Source organism: Fringilla coelebs, assembly GCF_963513975.1.
Source record: "Fringilla coelebs genome assembly, chromosome: 17".
NCBI classification, from domain to species: domain Eukaryota; kingdom Metazoa; phylum Chordata; class Aves; order Passeriformes; family Fringillidae; genus Fringilla; species Fringilla coelebs.
The window spans coordinates 12,981,255-13,004,263 of NC_140043.1; the positions used below are offsets into that span (position 1 = coordinate 12,981,255).

Genomic DNA, 23,009 nt, shown 5'->3' on the forward strand with positions numbered 1-23,009 from the left:
CGCTATAATAATCTAAAAATAAGCATCTCGGATTCCAGCCTATACTGCTGTGAATGTACAAGTTCTGTCAGACATACCAGGAGATTTGCCCCTCCCACTGGAGATTCTCAGCCCAGGACAGGCTTTAAATGGCAGCCCCACACCCTGAGGATGGTTCTGCACCATCCCATGACCCTCCATCCTTACCCTCAGTTTCACTGACTCCAGTAAAAAGCCACTTTCTTCATCCCATGACTCTTTTCAGGACCCCTCGCCTTTGACTGGCAGCAAGAGAAACAGGAAATGCTATAAATTGAGCTGCTGATTATTTTTGGTGTAGTTTTCTATTTTAAATAGAATTTTTTCCTGCCAAAGATGGAAATGTTTTCTGAGAATAAGATATTTCGGATTCATTATCTGTGCTAAGAAGTCTAAATGTTACCATGCCGTAGAGATTTTTTACACTTAACTAAGTGTAACTAAACTAAATATTTTTGTAAAAGCATCCTGTTGAACATTTTGTGTATGTTCAATCTTCTAATACAACGTAAAAGCTGAAACAAAATTCGGGCAACAGTCAACAAACTGTTTCAAAATTAAGCATCAGGAAAGTCCAAAACATTTATAATTTCCAGTTGGTAAAAGTGTCAAAATACCCAGGGCTTATTCTTCATAATTAGCTTTTCAAAGTTTCAGAATATTGCATGAAATAGAAATTCTGTTTTCCAGAAAAGTAAATCTTAGATCCTTGTTGTCAACAAAATAATCCAGTTGTTGTCAGTAGTTTTACAAGGTGGTCTTTGCTTTCCCACCACAGTATTTCCCAGTCATGAAAACATTTATCAAAACAGTTCTAAAATTCATGTTTGCTCAGTTTTATGGCCATTGATAGGGAAATGTGTCAGACAGTGAGAAAACTCCAGGGATTCTCTCAGGAGAATCCATCAGACTCTTTTCTGAAGCCCCTTGCACTGGTACCAGTGGAGCTTCTTCTCCATGGTTTAGAAGAAGAGGCAGAGATCTGCAGGAAGGGAAGGACCAGAGTAACATCCATCACAGAGACCCTCTGCAAGGATGTGAGCATGGGAGTGCTCAAACACTGGGTAGGAAAGAGTGTAGCAAAGTCAGAGTAAGCAAAGAATCAAAACTACAAACGTTGGGGAGGGACAAGAGAAGGATGAGGAGAGAAAAGGTGATGGAGGCTGAGAGGGCTCTTGCTCCATCTCACAAAATGATGAAAGGCTGTAGGAAATAAACATTTATCGAATGAAGGAAACATGAAACAGCATAATTAAGCAGAAGGCTGAACAGATAAAACCTTAGTGATGATGTGAATATTCATGAGGATGAGGACCTGAGGCAGCAGGGTCAGAGAGGAGTGGGAGCTCAGGTTGGTTGACTCCAACTCCAGTCCTTGGGAATGGAACATCCAGGACGTGGGGATTCACACAGAGCAGCCATCAGAGCCCAGTGCTGGGATGGAGCACGAGCCCAGCCGAGCAATCCCAGGTATGGGCAGGGAATGTGAGCGGCTGTCACCCCTCTGTGCTGTCCCCATTTCACTTCCCCACTGTGGAAATGATCCTCCCACAGGGACCAGCCAGTCCTGACCTTGCTAAGAGGTCACAGAGCTGTCTCATTTCAGTGAGTTACAGCAAAGTTCAGCAGAGAGATCTTAGCAAAATATAAAATGAGACAATGACATTTTTCTCTAGACATCCCTTTAGAACCTGAATGTATTTTTCAGCAAGTGCTGGAATGTAAACGGAGTAAAAATGAACCATAAATAGAATTGCACTTTCCTAACAACGTATTGAACAAAAAATGTCTTAATTCAGACCCTCTTTATTGAATATAAACTCTCTGTTCCGTGGAGTCACTTGTTAGGAATGTGAAAAGTTAATTTTCTTTTCTAAAAATAAAAAGTTGTGGGGTTTTAACAAAGTTATTAAGTTACATTCTTTCCAGTCATCATTATAAATAGTAAAGAAAAACTTACTAGGAAAGACATAAAATTTTCTGATGATTACTTTGAAAAATCTACTTTAAAAAAAAGAAAAAGAGGGTGTTCTGGAGGCCAAATGTGTGAGAACACATGCTGTGTGCCAGGGCAAAGAAGCAGCTTCAGCCAGCATTGCTGGGATCAGTGGGACAGCACAGCACCTGGAGCAGCCTCAGCACGGCCCTGATCTCTTCTGGCTGGAATTGTCCAAGAGCAAGAGATCCTAAAGCGATCCAGCTCCGTTCCTGTGGAGCAGGACCAGCTGGCCCCAGGCCCAAGTGCTCCAGTCAAAGTCCTGCAGTACTTGGGAGAAAGGGAAGGAATGAGGGAACACAGAGCTCTGGGTCCACACAGCTGCTCTCACACTCCAGGAAACCCTCAGGTTCTGGCATCATGAAGGGGGACATTTCTTTCTGGAAATTAGGATTTCTGTACTCAGAGGTCGTCTACCCTGAGCACTTTAGAAAGCTCTTTAAATGAGCTGGGTTATTTGGAATTCCATGAGCTGATTCTCACACCAGAAAAATGTAATAATTACACACAAAATACAATTGATTTTTTTTTTCCAAATGGCTCAGTGCACAGTTTTTTTTTTCCTATTGTCACATTTCAGAAAAGCTAAAGATAAGTGCCTGTGCTGTCTGTGGACGGTGCTGTTGGGGTTTGCATATTTTACTGTCAGGGGTCATGTGTCAGCTCTGGCTATGGCAGAGTGATGAGGCCACCTGGTACAGCCAGAGGTGGCCAGCCAGGGCTTTCCATGCTGCAAGTCAGCATTAACACTTCTCAGCCTGCACCCAGGCCTGAAATGTGAGGGCAGTTGTCTGGGAGAGGAGCGTGCAGCATTGCCACTGCACTCATGGCCTTGTCAGGCCTGGGCTGAAATGCCCTTTCCCCTCATTCCTGGACTTTCCCACTCATCCCAACGCTGCATGCACAGCAGTTAAGGGCTGTGGGTCTGTAAATTCTGACACCTGTACGAGTGAGGCTGTGGCCCCCCTCAGGATGTCACCAGGATAAATGAATTAGGATCAGGATCTCATCTGCATGGCCTCACTATTGCCCTCAAGCTGGAAGGAGCAGTGATCATGCCTCCTTCAAAAATGTAAGAGACCTTACAGTATCACTTTTCCCAGCTGCACAGCTGAGACAAGGAGATCTGATCCTTCAAATCAAGGATTCATTTTGTCCAATGACAAAAAGGTTTCTTTTTGTTTCCTCTTCTGTCTCATTTATGAACCTCCCAATACTTCCATCATTTTCCATGTTTGCATCTTTATTCTGCCCTGTTATATAGAACCAAATCATGATAAAATAATTTTGTGTTTCCTTTAGAGAACAGTATACACGAATAATCCTTGAACAAGAAAACCTTGGGAAGGTAAGAATGAGGCTTTTACCTTGTACAGCCATTGTACAGTTTGCATTTTCGTGGGGCTGTGGTCAGTCTTTTATAAAAAGCATTGTGCAGCCTACAAAGAAAATTCCATCACTGCTGGCATTGGTAATTAATACCCTGGAAAAGGATCCTGCTCCCTCCTCAGGGCTTGATTTCCTGCAGGGAATAGCATGAGCTGCTGTAAGGGACAGGCAAACAGCTCAATGTGACAGCACATTCCCTGAAAACCATTTGGATAAGACCCTGAACAGGGGCATAACAAACTGTGCCAGCTCAGATTTTCTGTTGTATATAAAGCAACCTGTTGAAGACAATAAATTCTGAGCCTGTCACCCTTATCACTGCTGCTAAAGGCCAGGGGATCAGCAGTGTCAGACAAAAGCAGTTGTCCAGTTTTAATCTTGTCTGAAGCTCAGATCAGCAGGGACGAGGCTGGGCTTAGCAAGTCACACCAAACAGCTTTTATTAATTTCCTTTTCTTACTCAGTCTGAGTGATTTTTACAGATCTGGGCTGCCTCTCTTAATAATCAGGAGGAGGTTTAATTGTAAAACATTGATTTTGTGTTAGAGTATCTTGGTATGAATCCATTGCAGGTTGTACCTCGATGCTGCAAGGGCTCTGCATGGAAATGATGTCAGATTTTTAGCATAAGTTCTCAAATAGATAAGACTAGACAGTTCAAAACCATGGAAATAGTTGTCAATCCATACAAAGATCTAAGTCCCAGGTGTTAATGCCTTTAGCACTTGCAGGGAGTGTTATCAGTGTGAACAAAACAGTATTTCCATAGCATATAAAAATCTCTGTCATTCCAAGCTGCTTATGTGAGCAGCTTTTGTGGTGTAGAGCTGTTGCAGAAACCTGATATTTTCGTATTTTTAACAGAAACTACGAGAGAAACAGAAAGTTGTCCGGGAAAGTCACGGGCTGAATATGAAGCAAATGAAAATGTGGCAGGACTTTGAGAAATTAATGGAATGTAAGAGAGAATGTTTTCTGAAACAACAAAATCAAGCAGCCATTGGTCAGATCATTCAGGAAGGAGGTAAAGATAGGCTTGTATTATGAATTCTTCCTCCTGATACCCACATGAAGTAAGAGGACTCTTGTTAAATACTGTTGCTTTCATCAATTCTACAATTTTTGTACATGGTTTGGTTTTGGTGCATAAAGAAGGAGAGCAAAGAACCCCTCTGGAAGCTTTTGCTCCAGTGTCTCAGTGCCCATGTGCCATGGTTGGAAGCTGTTGGGAGGGCTGCACTGGGGTGAACCTGCTCGTAAATCCGTGTTTTAGGAGGCCAGGAATGGCATCTGCAGGGAGATCAAAGGGAAACAAATCCTCTGCAGGGTCACAGAAAACTCATGTAATTGCTCTGTCTCTCATTCTCTATCGATAAGGTTACATTTCTGCAAGGCCTGAGAGTCTTGATGTTGTGTAATTGTGGCCCTCCTGGCTTGGCCCTGTTGTCCCCATTGTCCTTACCCACCCAGCGTGGCAGCAGGAGCTGCTGGCCTGGCCCCAGCACTCCTGGCCATTCTTTCCTTGCACGGTTGAGCTCAGCTGATTGCCTGGAGAACAATCACTTGGATTCTGAGCTTTTTCCATTATCTTTTGCTGTTGTTGTTTTTAACACAAGTTTTTTCCTTGCACATGTACCCCCTTTATATTTTCTGAGAGTGAAAATGTGAAGGGAGCTCAGCTGAAGCTTTCCCCAGGGAGGAGTTTTGAGCTGTTTTGTCTGCACAGTGCAATTCCAAAGGGATTATACACACAAAGAGGGTCAGCCCAGGGCTGGAGGTTATCCATGGATGTAGATATGGCCCAGGGGTTCTTGCATCTGGCCTGGAGCACAGCCCTGAGCTGGAAGCCTCAGGCAGCTGTCCCTGCCCTCAGAGGTGGCCCAGGGCTGAGCCTGGGGCACAGGACTGAGAGTGTCCCTCACATGTCACCATTCCAGATGAGCAGCTCCTGGCCCCCGTCACAGATCAGCAGCACAGAGATAATTCTGTGGGGCCAGAACTCCTGCTGCTCTCCTTTGGCTTACTGGATTCCTAGATAGGTTGGTGGGTTTTTTATAGTTTTTCCTGCCTGAAGTAGAGTGTCTTTTTTCAGGATATAAAAAAAGTAATTTTGCTTTCTTTGATACCTAACGATGAGATCTTTTGCTGGTTTCTATATCCAGAGTATGGTAATTATATATAAAGTTCCTGGTTTGCCTTTGCATTACATATATTTGTTAACAGGACTAAAATAAAAGCTGGCAAAATTACATTTTGACTGTATGGTATTCTTCTTTTTTACATTTTTTAGGTGAAAGAAGGAAATTGTTGGTGGCTGGGTCACAGGAAAAATGGGTTATTTAATTACATTTATTTGAGAAGCTTCCAAAGGGCTCACAGTGTGAGGAGTGGGTCTCAGATCCACAAATCCCAGGACATCCTCCTGCCAGCCCTCCCACACTGCCAAATAGCTGGAGATAGTTTTTCCCAACAGCTGCACACTGACCCCACTGGCCTAGGCCAGGGAGAGCAGGGTGCCCCTGGCACAGGGTGGAAGGAAGGCACAGGCACAGGTGGAGCTGTGCCACCACCCCCTGCCTCCAGGAGCTGATTGCTGCAGGATTCAGTGAGGCAGGGAAGGAATCTCTGGCAGGGAGAAGCTCAGGAAAGGCCAGGCTGTGTGGGGTGGGCACAGCCACCTCCAGAGACACCTGGCTGCTTTGTGCCATCATTCCTGCAGCTGCCCAGGGTGCAGAGCTGCAGGAGCCATGGCAAAGCCATTCCTGGACTTCCAGCGGAGGCGTTCGCTGAAGGCTCGACAGCAATAGGAAAATCACACAGACAAGGAGATGTGAGACACACTGAAAACGTGGGATAATCACCAAAAATGGACATTTAGGTTACTTAGGAATCAGCCTGTGGTTCAGAGTCACTAGACAGGGCAGGGAGAAAGGGGATTTCATAGACTGGAAGTCAAAACTTTCAACCAAACCTTAGAAATCCTATTTGACTGGACCATTTACACAAAGATGTATGACAGGGATTAGCCTGCAGCCCAGGAAAAAGCAATGCCTTGGAAATTCACAGCAATGATGTGGAGTAAGACTGAGTACAATCATTTTCTGGTTTTCTGTTCTGTTACCCTAAAAATAGTTCCTCTTTCTTCCTTATAAAAACAGTTTATTGCTAGTTACTCAAAGATGACGTGATTGTTGTTCTGATCTGATTAGTGCTCTGTCATTTGTGCTGCACCAAGAAAGGGCACACATACACAGCAGCAGCAGCAGCAAAATGACTTTCTGAGATGAAGCAAAAAATCATAATAACTGTTATCAAAGGAAAATTGGAAAAACTGAAACACTATTTTTAGCTTTTTATACAAGTGGACATTTAATAAATGCAGGTTTAATGGATTCTGTTCACTGGCTTTTCCACCTAGCTCAGGATTTGGTAGGAACATTCAAAAATCTTGGAATGTCACAGTTTTCCTATCTTGCAACAAAATGCTAACTTCTCAGTTTTTTACTTTGTTAGTATTATAGCCTGGCTGGATAATAAGATTAAACATTCTAAATGGCAAAATACTTGCATTTCTATTGGGAAGGTCCAAATAAATCAAAAATAGAGGTACATATGGGGCAGCAGCACTTACCAGATTTGTCCCAGCTGGAACACCAATCCAAGCAGTCACATGAGCAGCAGCTCACTTTCTTTCCAAAGGCTTCTCCTTATCCCTGTGAGGATGGCATCCATCCCAGCTATAAAACTACTGTAATATTCTGCACCTTTGAGGGATTTAGTGATGTTGATTTCAGCTGTCCTTGGAGAAACAGCAAGATCCACATGGACCTGAGAGATGAAATAGTTCCAGACATCAGAAACAGGCATGAGAAAGCAGCACATCCACTGTTTTGTGGGAGCAGCCATTTACCATCTGGGTATCAGATAATTTGGTTTATATTAGAGGTACCATCTTACTTCCATTTGAACTATAATAACTAAAATGGATGTTATAAAACTTCCTTTGCTACCCAAATCTAGGATTGCTTATTTTCATCTCTTTACTGTCATGGACATTACTACTGAGGATGTCACATGCATATAGGTGTCCACAGTCATGAAGGTTTTTGTGTTTAAATATTCCAGTTTGCAGAGCTTTCTTGACAAGACTTGCCTGCAGTGTGATGCTGCTCTCAGTTGCAGAGCAGGCTGCAGCAGAGGTGTCAGCAGTGCCTGGAGATGCCCATGGATCATGTACTACCTATGGAATCAATATGGGATCTTGTTCAGGAGCTGGAGTTGGATCAGTGTTCTGTGTCTGGCCCAGAGGCAGCTGGTGCTCACTCCCTGGTCACTGTTCTCAGAGAGCCATGGGTGCAGAGCCCATGGATCCCCTCTCTGGCAGTGCTTGGCCAGCCTGGAGCCAGCTCCCGTGACTGACTGAAGACAGGGGACTGGAGCTTGGTCACCTGAAGTGTCCCTTGGGGTAAGGCTGTGAGACAGTGTGGGACACTCCTCCATCACCCTGCCTGGAACAAGGGCAGCTCTGGGTTCTCTCTGGCCCTGTTTGCTCAGAGCCCATGGAAAAGGCAAATCCCAGTGCCCGGGGTTATCTCTCCCGGCAGGAGGTTCCTGCCCCGGGAGCGCCGTTAACCCTTCAGCTGCCTCGCTCCAGTGCGCTGTAACGGGACTGACATCCCACGCCGTGCCAGCCTTCCAGTAAGGAAGTGTTACACGAATCAACAACTTTATCACAAGGTCCCACCTGTCTGGCAACACCCACGTGGGGAGTTGTTTTCTAACAATCAGAATCTGACCTATTTCCAGCTTGTTTAAAGAGTTCTTTAAATTCTCTCTGAATTTAAAGCCGGATCTCCAAACTCCCGAGGCAATCCAAGGCACTTGGATTCCAAGGGCACTGGGGGAAAAGGGCATTTTTCACACTGGTTTCCCTGATTCCTGTGGTGGTGTCATCCTGGGTGAGCAGCTCTGGGGACTTGGAGAGGGAGCAATCATGTCCCAAATAATCAGCAGGAACTGGGAGACAAACCTGACTTTCACAAGCCCTGACTTCAGTGGGAGTTTTGCCAAAACAAGGTCTGCTGGATTTAGCTCTGTTCTTCATCCTGACAGAACAAGCAGGAATTAAAGGGCCCATCATCAGATTTATAGCACACTGAAAATAAAAATAACAGTAATTATCTAAAATAACGCCTTTCAGCCAACACAAATCAATGTTCCATTGGACATGTTCTAATTTATAGCAAAAATTAAATGTTTGTGGAAGATTTTCTCAGAGCACAAACAATCGAAATAACAAGTCTTGAGCAAAGTGGTTTGATTTTTCGTAGACATTTATGAGAGGCTGTTGCACAAATCCAGTGCTGAAATATTGAGTGTTTATCATTTGATGAAAACTGTATTCTTTACCTTGTATTTAAAGGCACTATTTAGATTTATTATTAAAAAGTGCATTTTTGCCTCTTTTTTTGCCATTCTGCATAGTAATGAAAAAACTCCATTTTTGCTAATTAGGATACACACATCCAGCATTTGTTGAAAGCCGGGAGCTGGAGGTTTTTTCCTGCAAATGGATCTACTCAAGCCAATGTCTATTTTCCTGCTTCAGTTCAGTCTCTTAATACACAGTAAGATGTCATTTTTAACCTTCTAAGTTTTATTGCAACTGCTCAAGTTCTAAACCCACTCATTTATTCAATAAGCACTTAATTAAATCTACTCTCGAAATAGGATAAAGCCCAAACCTGCACTTTTTGCTAATACCAGAAAAAATGCAGTTGACAGGAATATGGGAAATGGGATCTTACCAGCTATCAAAGAGAAATTCCTTTCTCTCTCCCTACTTATTTTTCCTGGAATGGAATAGGAAATATGCTTTGCTCTTTGGGAGCAACAACAACAACCATAAAGATTTACATCACATACAAATAATGACCAAGTAAGGAAAATAATGAAGGAACCAATCTCCCAATTTCTTTATATATTTTGCAACTGGATCATACTGGAAAAAAACCTAAAACCATTAAGATTTTCTGCAATTAATATTTGGGGGGGGTTAATGTTTGGTTTTTTTAAACTGGATTATTATTTTTTAAACAGCAGTTGAAACTCTAAGGTTATAAAGAATTAATAATTCAGCAGTTTACTTGGTTTACACTACCACAGCATTTTCTGGTGAGTAAACCAGGGTTTAGGCATTTCTTTGCAGTTATTATAGAAGTTTTAGAGCCATTAGTAAAGAATTACCAAGAGCAAAAAGGGCTGATTAATTACTCTGGGATTCTAAAAATGGAAACATTTAAAATTAAAATCACATTAAAATCGTACATTTTGCTTATCAACTGCTATTTAAATGATGCAGTGCCCTAAAGCAGCTTTCTGTGGACTGCAGCATTAAAACCTTGGAGATTTTATAAAGTATTTATAAAACACTGTCCCCATCTCCCTCGTTGTGTGCTGGGAGCCTGCCGTGTTTTTATAGCGCGTTAAAAAGCAAACAGAACCATCAGAGCACGGAAAGTCACCCACAGACAACCTGCTCCACAAATCCTGTACACTGATGTTACATCCTCTGGCCCAAAGGGTTCCTCCTCTCCTTGGTTTTCCCTTCCCATGGGCGCAGGGAGCAGCGAGGGAGGCAGCTGATGTTCCTGGGGCAGTGAGGGGAACTGGGCAGTGCCAGGAACTGGGCAATGCCAGCATCATCCTGACATGAAATCTCCTCCAGAACACATCTCCCACAGCTCCTGACCAGGCTCTAACAGCGAGAGGCAGCGTGGCTCACTCACAGTGGGCTCTTGCTGTGGTGTTACTGCTCCTTTTGTGGTTTTTATTTACTATTCACTTCAATATTTCTATGGAAAATGCACCACTTTAAACTCTCATACCATGAAGGTTCTTTTCTGCTTCTTGGTTTAACTGAAGGGTGATCATAAAACACAAAGAGAGGGAAAGAGGGAACTCATAGACTGGAAAAAGCACTATAAATATTTTCCTGGGGTCATGGACACAACCTTGTATCATTTCACCCAGTGTTGTGGAAAGAATTAGACAACCCTTGCATGAAATATCTAAAAGGTGTTTACAATCCAATCCCAAATTAATGTGGCTTTTTCTTTAAAGAAAACATCCCCTGATTCTTAATTCTGTTATCGAATTTATTTTCAGCCTTTGAGGGGATTCACTTGCCGGTGACTTGGCAGTGTCAGACAAATGTTTGACTTTTATTCTGACACTTGTTGAAGAATTTGATTGAAACTATATATGTCTAGATAACACCCAACAAAGTGCCCCTCTTGCGTTTGTTTCGAGATATTTTTGGAAACAACAGAGGCGACCTTGGACAGAGCTGCTTTTCCAATTTAGGAATTCATTTGGTCTAAGAGAGTAAAATTATACTCTTTAATCCTTTTGTGTACCCACAAACTAGACAGTTTCATTTTATGCTACTGCAGAATTGTTTTTCTGTACCTTCTTGGAGGTGTTGATCTGTTTAGGATAAGAATTAGTTTGGGGAATCAACAGCTACTTTCAAATGTACACATAAATAGTTTCTCATGTATCACATGCCCCTTAAAAATATTGTGTAATCCAGAATCTCAGCAGCCCTTTATGTAACACCTTTGCTCCTCTAGAACCAATGCCAATCAAAGGTGTTTGCCTTTGTCTTTGCTTAGAAAAATGGGATTTCAAGGCAGAGCTAACAGAGACTTGATGTAAAATCTAAATGGGGAGTGGAAGGGGCTGACACCTGTCCCCTGCAGCACAAAGGGTGTTTGTCAGGCTCCCAGTGGAAAAGCCAAGGTCTGGAGCCAGGTCCTCTCTCCCCCAATTGTTCTCTCCCGACTTGGGTTGCCAGCTGTGCAATTGTCTCTGCAAGGTTTTATTGCATCTAATCACTTAGGATGTGTTAAATAGTTTGCACTTAATTTTCTATACAATCAATATATTTTAATTCATTTCTATTGCTCTGCTACAGATCTCCTGCACTCAGGGACAAAATGGGATTAGTTTGTGGCAATGATAATGCAGTTTCCCTGCTGGAAACAAAAAGAGAACTGACAGAGTAAATGTTCTTGTCATTTATCCTGTACAAGATTTGCTCCCTTCAATACTAATGTTGTCCAGTGTTACCTAATGATCAAATCCAAGGAATAACATGGAAACTAAATCTCCACATGCCAGTGGGATTTATCTGGGATAAGTGGCATATGCTTGGGAGTATATTGTTTATATTAATTTGATCACACTCCGTGTCAATGCACACTTTTATAGCTCTGTTACACTCTGACTCTGACTGATGGCTCAAGTTCTAACTCCAGAATATCCAGTTCCCTGATTCTATGGCATTGTCATGTAAAGTATTTGTGGACAGCTTAAGAGAAGCGACTCTGATCCTGTGAATCCATGTGACTACATTGGCACATCCACAAATCAGGTTAAAATCAACTATTTGGTGCAGCAACTCCATCACAGAACCTCAAAATAATCGACAAACAAGTCATAGTGAATTCTGTTGGCCATGTAGCCAGATCAACAAGTTGCTGCATTAATGTTATTATCTGGAGGAACAAACCCCACTCTGGAACTGAACAGAAGCAAAGCAGGAATCCAGTCCCTGTCTCTGGGCTGTGGTCTCAGGGCATGCCCAGGATTCCCAACCTGGTGTCCCTGTGAAACCTCCTGAGGCTGATCCTGAATATTGCTGTTCAGGCCCCCAAGCCCCCATCCAGGCCGAGGTTTGGGTTGCTGGAACACAAAGGAATGACATCTCACACGTCACAGAATTTCCCAGCGTACGAGTCAGTGTCCTCACTTGGAGTATCCTCAGCTGACCCTGCCACTGCCTGAAAAGCAATTCAGGAGTGAAATCTCTGGACATTTGAGATGTGAGAATTCATTGAAAAGTGTAACGGAAAGGTCAGAACAGCTAAAAAATAAACAAACATGATACAGACAGAGATAAAGGCAATTCCTGAAGGAGCTTTTAATTATATTGCAAAGAGGAATTTCAAACATAAAAAGCAGCACAACTCCTTCATGGAGCTAATGGAGTCAACAAAATGAAATGTGAGATTTTGCTCCTACCCTGAGATTTTTTTGTAATGCCAGAGAGATAAGATCAGGAGAAGCCCTGTGTGCAAGTGTGCACACAAGGTTGGGTCTCACTTAGAAACCAGAACACAACCTGGAATTTGTGGGCTTGCTCTTTGTACATTTCAGTTGTTAACAAGTGTCTACTTTGTCCTGTAGCTGAAATATTAATTATATAACCTGAAACTGAAATAACTGGGAATTCTATTTTTTCTTAGAGGAAATGAAGCTATTTTTAATATTGTATTCTATTATTGGAATATTGTTCAATATTGTCTTCAGAAATTGCAAAGATGCATAAATGTGAAAGAGCTGCCAGAGAAAAACTGGCTGGCTTGGAGCATGGTAAGGGATGGGAGAGTTTGGGTTTCTGGTTTATTGCCCCAGGCAGCTCTGGACCAAGCTGCTGCTTCTGCTTGTCCGTCTCCTCCTCACAGTGCTGGAATTGGCTGGATTAGCCCTCAAATAGAAGAGCAGCAGATTTATCTCTAAGCACTAAATCTTGCTTTTACATATGAGAACAACTCCAGGGTAACCTCAGTTAATGAATAACCCAGTCAATGGTGAAAGCTCCTATTTAGTCTGATAAATTTGGCCTTAAAAACTTTTGTTGATACAAGCCTATACAACAGGGGAATTAAAACATTTTCCCCCATGAGAAATTCAGTGTTGAGAGAAAGAAAGATAATTAAATAGTCAGATAATTTCATTTTTTAAAAGTTATGTTTAAAAAACCCCCAGAACTTTAGAATACAAAGTCAAAATTTTCATGAGAAAATTTAGACTTTTGGGGAAAAAAATACCAAACCCAGGTTCTTTGGTCAATACAAAAAATTGAAACCAATTCAAAATGCTTTGATGGAGAAGTTCTCCTTACACCATGCACAGCCTGTTACTGAGTAGTTCATTTGGAATCAGATTAACTCCTCATCACAGACTCAGCAATATTTCCAGTATTATATCCCACAAGCAGAGACATGAATACTGGAGTTTCATAATAAAGGAAATTTCTTTGATACAGCAGCTGCATCAGAGCCAATTTCACCTGCAAACACACAGTGCTAATGCAATTTATCTTTATTTGAAACAATCCATATGGGTACATCCAGTTTTTATAAAAGGGCATTCAACAGAGAGGTTTGCAATGTTGTGGCTTCCCTGGTGCATAAATATTGAATCCCCAAACACAACATTAGCTAATTAAGTTGGGGGTGATTATTGGCTGGAGGAAGAGAACACATTAAGTGAGCATGGGTGAGGCCTGCCCTCTCTCTGCACACACTGTGGTTGCTCCCTGAATGCAAGGAGGATGTGGGTTTCCAGGAGATTAACCCCAGCAATAATTTGCACCTGGAATCTAAAAGGAAGCCAAAATAAAAATTGGATGGAGCTTCTTAAGTTGCAGGGTGCTGCATAGACTGTGTGGAACTTCAGCCAAAGCTTGCTCAAAACAAGAATCCCTCCAGTAAAATGGTGGTGAGAACTCTGCTTTCAGCTGCAGTTGTTCCTTGGCACACACCAACACATTCCATGAACAGTCAGGAGGAAAACCCAAGAGAAGAGGTGGGATTATCCTGCTCTGTGGCACCTCAGTCTAAACCAGCCTGGAATTATGGTGACAATGTTTTTTTCAGTGGTGCTGGCACAACTCTGTGGGACTGCAGAGTCAGGCTTATCACAATCTCTTGATGAAAGATGATTATTAACTCAGTTGTTCAGTTTATGGCCACAAAACAACTGAGAGCACAACTGAAGGGGTGGAGAGCTCCAGGTGAGGACCTGGGAGAAAGGAACATGAAGAACAAGGGCTGGAGCTTCCTAAACTATCCACTCCCTCAAAAAAAACAATTTCTGCAGAGCTGTACCTCTGGCTGCAGTCCCTGTTGTCATCAACGTGCTTCAGGGACAGTATGAAGACAAATTAGAAAAATAACAACTGTTTTATTAAAAAGCTCCCAAGCCAAGGTGAAATTTTCCCTTCATCAAAACCTGCTCCCCTAATGGATGTTGAGTGATCACAAAGTTAAACAGCAGAAAACAAGACAGAGTTTTATCACTTAAGAAATGCCTACCAGGCAATCAGTGCTGGGAAGGCAGGAAATTAATACTCATAACTTCTGGTTACTCTGGCAGCAGGGTTGTGCTCCTCTCCTTCGTGTGAGTCTCAGAAAATGAAATCCCAAGATACAGAATGATCACCTGGGCTTTTGATTTTCCAGGGAATGCTTTTTCCTGCATCACCTCATTGTCCTCCCCTCTGAGAATGTATGCATCTGTTAAAGTGGAACATATAGTTCTGGAAATGTGTCGCCTACACGATGGATAAATCAGACTGAGCCTCTTTCCTGATGTAATGTCTTGGACAGATCCCTTCTGAGCTCCTCCACAGGAATTTGGAACAAACAAAGGGAAATCAGACTGCCCTAATTAGTGCACCCCATTATTTACACTGACTTCATGACTTTTATTTAATGCCACAAGAAGTCCCAGACACACTGTACATGTTCTGTGTATTGATAGGTAATGTGAGGTAAAATACAAGAACGGGGAGATTGTAAAAATACTTATGCAAGAAACTGTGGAAAAAATCAAAATACTGCAATCCAGTGTGGGCTATTATGTAATTCAAGTAGACAATATTTTTCAATCTCTTAAGCAATGAAAATTTAAAATATGCAATAAACTCTACATTGCCATGTGTCTTGTTTATGGTCAGTTTAAGGATTGCAGACTGTGTCAGTCTGGTTTGGGCTTTGCCTTTGCCAAATTGAGAGAGAAGTTGTAAAGGAAACATTCCTAACTATTTTTCTGAGTAAATGCTTTCATCCTGAGCTTTATTAAAAACACACATAACTAATGTAAATGTAATAATAACATATCTCATTGCCAGAAGTTCATGCAACATCATTAAGATATGCATAAAAATGCCATATAAAATCAAGATGTCTGCTTACAGTCATTGTTAGACTCTCCTTAAGATTAACAGGATGACAATTTCTAGGGGAATAATTCACCCCTGCTCTCAGTATAACCCCTGTGCACAGGATGAACTAACCTCTTTTGAGTCAATCAAGTCACACCTACCTGGGATAAAAGAGTGCGACCCAAATAATCCATAATTAGATCCTCAGCTGCCAGCACTATCAATCTCCTGAGGCCTGGGCTGGCCTGAGCTGCCCTCGTTCTCCAGCTGCATTTCAGGCAACAGGATTCATTCTTGAAAGAAAAGATAAATTTTTCAGGCATGTGGAATACTAAAATAATGTTGTTGGACATTCATTGTCTTGAAGTATCTTCATTTGTTGCCATTAACATATAATCAGGAACCAGGTGATAACCTTGCCAAGCAGAACAGCAATTCAGTTATTGCTCATGCAAGTGGGGGCTGCTTGATGCCTTTTAATACTCCCTGAAGGGAAATTCAGATGCTGTTCAAACAGCATCAACAAGATTTAAGATCTTCATATTGGGTTCAATCTGCCAAAATCACTACCCAAAAGTTCAGCTGCACACACCCTGTACACAAATTCATTTTTAGAAAGCCAAAAAACTGGATCAATATTGAAATTATAAAATAATTTATTTTCCTATTATTCTTATATATTGGGTGTTTAATATCTCTCACCTTTCAGGAACTTGATATTCTTGGGATAATTCAAATTGATGCTCTCTGTTTCTAGCACTATTTTTTCAGTGGTCATTACATAAATGTAGTGGTTACATGTGGCTTTGAAATTCCACAATGATATCACTTAAAACAAAAATAAATATTTCCATTTTAGCAGCTTATGATGTAATTAACTGAAAAATGTTGCATGCAAAGATTTTAATTTTATATAGAATCCCTTATTCACAGCACAGCCCTTATGACACTTAAACCTGTTTGAAAAAGAAAATCTTATTGGTATCAGGTACAAATAAAACTCATTCCTTTCCAAAACCATCTGGATTAAATCCTTTCAAGCACTGACACACCGAGGCACACCGAATCCTTCCAAAGGATCAGAAGGCCCTCACACAAACTGCAGGGATTTTTTCCTCATTTCTATGGCATATGTTGTATCAGAAAATCTCAGTTAAAAGAAATTTCATGCTCAAAATGGAAATCTTTTCTCACATGTACCGCAGCCAGAAATTCCTGTGATGGCAGAATTAAATTTGGCGTTGTTCTCAAATGGTAAGGAAGCTACAATATGGAACAATTACCTTTTTTTTTTATTCCTAACTACAGAAATTGTTACTTTCTCTGAACATTTATAATCATCTTAAAGACTCATCAGTAGCTGTCAAAGAAGTCCATTGTCTCTGCCCAGAATTTCTTTTGAATTTTTTAGAGGAATTTGCATATGTGCTGATCTAGAAGAAATAATTAATCCCTTTTTTATGTAAAATGCAATGAGTGCAGCAGATGGGAAGTGATATTCACTTACAAACACATGTAAGCAGCATCTTAACCTCAGCTGAGATTGTTTTTGCCACAACACAGAAAGGTGAACTGCTACCAGAGGGCCACAACCAGCACATAAATTAAATTCCAGACTGGTCAGACTGGAGAGAGAACAATTTTGATGATTTCAGTGTCTATCTTCTGCCAATATTTTTATTTTCTTTCTCTAAAAATACCCCTAGAGGAAAAAATCTCACTGCATGTAACTTCTTTCTGTTGAGTCATTTGGTTTGTTTATGAATCCTATGTAGAGGTGCAGTTTTCCAGAAAGCCTCCTGCATGCAGAATAACTCCCCTCTGAACAGACTCTCTACCTGAGCATCAGGGAAACAAATAAACCTGTGGCTGAGGACATTTCAAGGACAAGGAAAATTACTGTTGAGAGGAGAATTATCTGATTTGCTTCATGTTTATTTTTTCTTATCTCTAGCAATCTGCTCTCCAACAGAAGATGCTTATTTGCAGAGGAGAAAACTGTCTCCTCCTTGGACTGATGCCCAACTGGAGCAATGGTGCCACTAAGGACAAGAAGAACACTCTGAGCATGGATTAACTCATGTAACAGTGACCAGTGTTAGAGGAGCAATGGTTTGTCATATATGCCAACTAATTGAGGATAAATTCTTCATTTTTTCCCATCACACTTCTTCCCCACTAGGCTAAGTCTGCCTTCCACCCTGGAGGTGCATATTCCCAAGTAAAATATTCTACATGTAAAATTTTAGAATTAATTATTCCCAAAGAAGTCGTGTAGGGAAGCTCTAGGGTACAGCTCTGTTAATTTATTTTACACATGCTTACTGCCAAGTTAGGGGGTTTTACAACTTCACAGGAAGCCTTTCTTTGAGGAACTGCTTAGAAAAACTTGTTCAGTCCTGGTGTCCTGTGACAAAGGAACAATTCCAGGTTACCAGCTCAAGTAAACCTGACTGCAGCAGCCTGGTGGGGGCACAGGTTAAGAAGCAGAAAAGACCTGTTAAATTTTTTGCTGCAATTGAATCACTAAGAAAAGTGAAAAAGGGAAAAAAAAATAAGGCTCAGCCTTTCCATCTGCTTAAGGCTCAACCCTTATTTTTAGTTTATTTCTCATGCAGTGACTTTGTCTTGCAAACTCTTTCATGCGAGGCATTAACTAAGGCTGAGTTACTGGTGTGCCAGTGATGGTATCCAGTAGTTACTAATATAAACCTGGGTGTTTGTGTGCTCTGAGTCTTTGCCTCAGTAATATCTTTAAATATAATAGTCTCTGCCTGTTGGCTTGTTTTCTCATAGGGAGGGTGACAGAACATTTTGTGTTCTCTTATCTTCAATAGCAATGAAACAGGAGGAGCTCCACAATGCGAAACCAAATCTACTGCTATTAATACAACATCCCAGGCACAGAGAAGAGATTTGTTTATTTACCAAAGCTAGAGATGCCTCTCTCTGACCTTTCTTGTGCTTGTGTGCTTTAGCTGGGAATAGATTCCTTAGAACTGGGTGCTCTTTTAAAAATATACAGTAAAAAACATACACACAACACCCCCGAAACAGAGCCCAGGCTGCAGCCCAAATTGCATGAAGTGACACACAGCTTTGGGGAGTTAGAACAAGCCTAACTAGGGCACAGTCCATATTCAGTTTTGATTCCTCTGCTAGAGCTCAGAGATCAGTCAGCTCTCCAAAGCCCACTCGCCTTCCTCGCTGCCACTCAGCAACACGTTCTGACTATAACCATACATGGGCCCATTTCTGTCTGAGGCCCAACAGCTCCCTGCAGCCCAAGAAACCTGCCAGGATGGATCTTCTCCTTCTCTGCATAATTAAAAAGTGCTTCACACTGGGAGGTACTTGGTTTAAAAAGCCCCAAACAAACCAGAGATTCTTTTCCTGGAATTCACCCTGCTTTACCTGGGCTTTAAACCAGCGCGAATCATCCCATACACAAACCAAACATTTTTTTAACTATCTTTTTCACAGTTTGTTGTGTTTAGTGACTGCCTGGACAACTTAAAATAGTATCTGGAAGAGTTAAATCTTGCATTAGCATTAGGGATTCAACCTGGTTTAACCTCACAGACCCAGGATTTTTTTGTTAAGCTGGTGCATTTCTGGTATAGCAAAAGCTATAGCTGGAGTTCTCCACAGCTCCTTTTGGTGATCCCTGCTGGACAGCCTTGCACTGAGGTTCCTCAGCTTTCTTCTCCTCAGAGCAGCAGCCCTGCACCACAGCTGGCAAGAAGGAGTGTGGGTTGGCTCCTCAGCTCTGAGCTCTCCAGCTCAGCACATAAATTTAACTTACCCCTAATTTTGGTACCCGCTCCATGACTGGTATTTTCATCTAAGCAGACTAATAATGACTTACAGAAGCAGATCTGGGAGTAGGAACAGGAAACAAGGGAAGGAACTGGCCCTACGTGTCCTGATTCTAAAGTAATAACCATTACACCATCTATAAAAGGGAAACAACAGTTATGCCATGTCCTCCACCAAGAGTTATGACAGAAGGCAGCAGGCCTTGTCATTGTCAAAGGCCCTTGGTTTGACAATGTCAATCACCTGTAGAATTAGAAATAGGAGGCAAAAGTTCAAAACATGGGCTGCCTTTTCTCTGCAACCACTGGGCAAAATTATTTATAAATAAAATCTTCCAAATATTATTCTCAACCATACATCAGTCTAGAAGGCCAAAAACCTGTCTTTCATTACTCCAGAAACTACTTCCCACTTCTGAAGGAACTGGTTTAGGAGTGATGCATCCCCTCATGCTCTGACCAACTTCACACTTCATTTTTTATCCAAATCTAAGTAACAGGCTTTGGGGACCTTGTCTGTGTTCCTTCCTACTCAAGTCTGTTCCATCTGCCTGATCCCCTTGGTGACTTTATAATACTTCTTTTGTGTCACCACAACTCCTGCTGCCTCCCAGTCAAGCTTCCCACACTGATCTGCACTCCCTTCTTTTGCATCTTCACTGTCTGCATCTGCAAGTACATGAATAAGGGCTTGTTTGTGTGCACCAACTTTACTATGACCACTTTCATGATTCAGGTTCAGGCAGAGAATTCTACACACACAGCAAAACTCTTCTCCATGGAAAAATGTCAAAAAGCAGGAATTAGGGGAAAGTTCTGTGAGGAACCTGTGGAAAGGGGTCCCTCACTCTGCCTGATTCACAGCTGGGGCTTCTCCCTGGCAGCTGAGACTGGTGATGTGAGAGGTTAGGCAAGAGTGGGAGCAGATTCCTGTGGGGCTTCACCAGCCAAATTCCTATCTAGCAAAAGGTTGCTACAGCAACTCTGAGCCTCCTGAGATACAGAAATTATTGTAATGGTGCTGAAATGCCTCCCCACTGCTCTGAGACAGGATAAGGATAATCCTTCCCTTTGATACAGAATGGTTGCCCACTGCCACAGTTCAGCTCTGTACAAGCACCAGGTTTCCTGAACTTGCCAGGAGCTCAAGGCTACTTTTCCCTTTCCCTCATTTACACACAAACACAGAAATAAAAAACCTAAACATCAGACAACAAGAACTACAGTTCCAACACCTTTTTTTTCCCATGGAGACCGTAAGAGAAAAACCAAATCATGTGGCAGAAGTTAATATACTGCTGAGTGGGCTGAACAGAATTTAGCAACCTGTACAAAGCCAAAATATGTATTTTCCAGAGCAGAGTTTGTGGTTGTCAAAAAACACATAGATAGAAAAAAGCATAAACCAAGCAAAGCAGGACAATACCCCTCAGAGCTTCTCAATGACTCAATGTCAGCAGGTTTTTGGCTGCCCCCAGCCTGTGCTTGTGTTCCTCTGGCATCTGTCCCGCTCACAGGTCGTTCAGTCCACTGGACTATGTAATAAATACCAGACAGAGATGATGCTTTAGACAGAGCAGGAACACTTGTGACTGAAACAGGTCCTGAATCTAGAATGGGGTGGCCTGAGGACAATGGGGACATAGAAACAGCAAGTGGTGTATGCTGTAAGTGGAAAAAATTTCACAGAACTTCTCCCATTTCCCTCCTTTTCACTTTTCAGCAAGCCAGTTTGGTCTAGGAGCCAAAAATGAAAACAGCAGTATCACTGATCTGAAGTAGTACCTGTGCTTACCTGAAATAACTGGATGACATTTTAAATTATTTCTTTTAAAACAGCAGTCATAAGTTTTGTATAGATGCCCAGCTTTAACCTGAGCATTACATTTTGGCCACAACAAAAAAGACCAAATTTCTCTTTAAAAAAGAGTAATTTATACTGGGTATAAATCCAGTCAAATCCATGCAGTTACCTCCTGGCTGAATTTGGCCTAACATGCCTAAAAACCCCTTGGGATGGTTCAATTCCAAGCATTGCACTAATCCAATCTCCTGCAGCTGCTGAATGCTGTGATATTTGGTGTCAGCACACGGCATCTGAGACTTTTTGACACAAGCTTGGTGCCATTAATAGAGTATTTAATTGCTTTTTCACTTTTTACCAGGTCTGTGAGCTTTTGGATTAGCACTGAAAAGCTTCAGAACAAACCCTTCTTTCAGTGTGACAAAATATCTTGCTTAAGTCAGAGAAAATTTTTCTTTTTTATTTCTCTCAGTTTAGTGTCTACTGTGAAGATGATTTTCAGAGATCAAGAAAAGCATATAATGTTTAAAACAAAACATTTGTTAACTTAGGATTTCTTGGATATTTCTGCTTTCTTATTTATACTACGTCCTGGACCTTGTGAAATCACTGTTTAACTTTCAGTATTATTTATGGAAGCAAGCCTGTTGCTGTTTCCAGATCTCACAGAGAACTTTCAGTTTGCAGTTTCAGTACCAGGTGTGTAGTCCTGGTTTAAATTAATGGAGTAAAAAAGCAATATAAAACAAGGATTTAACCCTCTCACACCCTGGCTGGGTCTTCACAGGTACGATGTTTTTCTGCCTCTAAGCTCTCTCATTGGAGTCAGGCTCCTGAGTCCTCAACCCTCCTCTTCTCTGACAGTTTGGAATTTGGGGATGCACAGCCTTTTCAGTGCAGCAGAGGTAAGCACTAGTTTTGGGGCTTTTCTGTATTGCAGAGAGAGAGAGATTTGAAATATTGCCCCCTTGGTTATACATATAAAATACCAAAGCAAGGAAAGAGATTCGAGGAAATGAACAAATTTTATGAGGCTTTGCATGCTGTCACTATTGATCAAAACTCTTCAATCCACAGCAGAAAGAGGCAGACAAGGCATAATGATTCAGTGCACTGGATGTGTGAGAAATCATTATCAACTTCTGTGCTGTCAGTGTGACTACTCTGACTTAACAGCCACGAGGGAAAAAATCAGCTTCAAGTGGGACCCTCCTGAGCACATGGCCCTGGATTTGCAGGCACTGTGTGCTGTCCCTCACAGCTGCAGAAACTGAGTGCAAAGAGATCTAAAATGGGAGCAAATCAGAAATTAACATTTTGCATTCATTTGCATGGGCAGAAGTGACCATGCACACAGGAAAGTCACGTGGCTGCTCCAAGGAGGCTGGAAATGGTTGCACAATAATGACTATAATGAAAATGATGACAGCAATAATAAGTGACTAATTTAAAACTCTGCTCAGGTGCTGCCTTACCTCGCAGTCCCCTCGCTGACACCTGGAGCTTTGTGTCACATGGGATCATTGCTCAGGCTCCAGCACCACACCAGCATTGGGGAAATCCACTCAGGATTGGGCTCCTGGGATCACACACAGAAGCTGCAGTCTGATGGTGGTAGAAGGATGGAATATTGTTGTTTTCCAATGCTGCTATTTTTCTTTTAAACCTGGGGAAATGCATCCCTAAGTCTTTATTTAAAAGAGAAAATATTAGGACTTCAAAATCAAGCACGCAGTGAAATTAGAAAATTTCAGTGTTAGAAAAAGAAGCCAGGAATCTTGTAATTAAAGATTCCTTCAGGGCATATGCATGGAAAGGCAACCTTTATTCTGGCATTTTCCAACTTCACTGTACTTGCAAATTATGCATATTTTGGCAAAGATTTTGTATCTGTAAAATGTATATATTATATATAGAACTGAATTAATCTCTGATATATTTTTGCCTCATAAATACAGTTTCCTGTTT

General features: G+C 41.7%; 1 protein-coding gene across 1 annotated transcript in view; it reads left to right on the forward strand.

Moving 5' to 3' along the window:
- IFT81 (intraflagellar transport 81) overlaps positions 1 to 5,497 on the forward strand; it is a 36,337-nt gene extending 30,840 nt beyond the window's left edge. The window contains exons 17-18 of the mRNA XM_084217350.1: positions 3,317 to 3,362; positions 4,268 to 5,497. Coding sequence (XP_084073476.1) covers positions 3,317 to 3,362; positions 4,268 to 4,450 — 229 coding nt within the window. The 3' untranslated portion in view covers positions 4,451 to 5,497. The remainder of the gene's footprint in view (positions 1 to 3,316; positions 3,363 to 4,267) is intronic.
- The last annotated feature ends 17,512 nt before the right edge of the window (positions 5,498 to 23,009 follow it).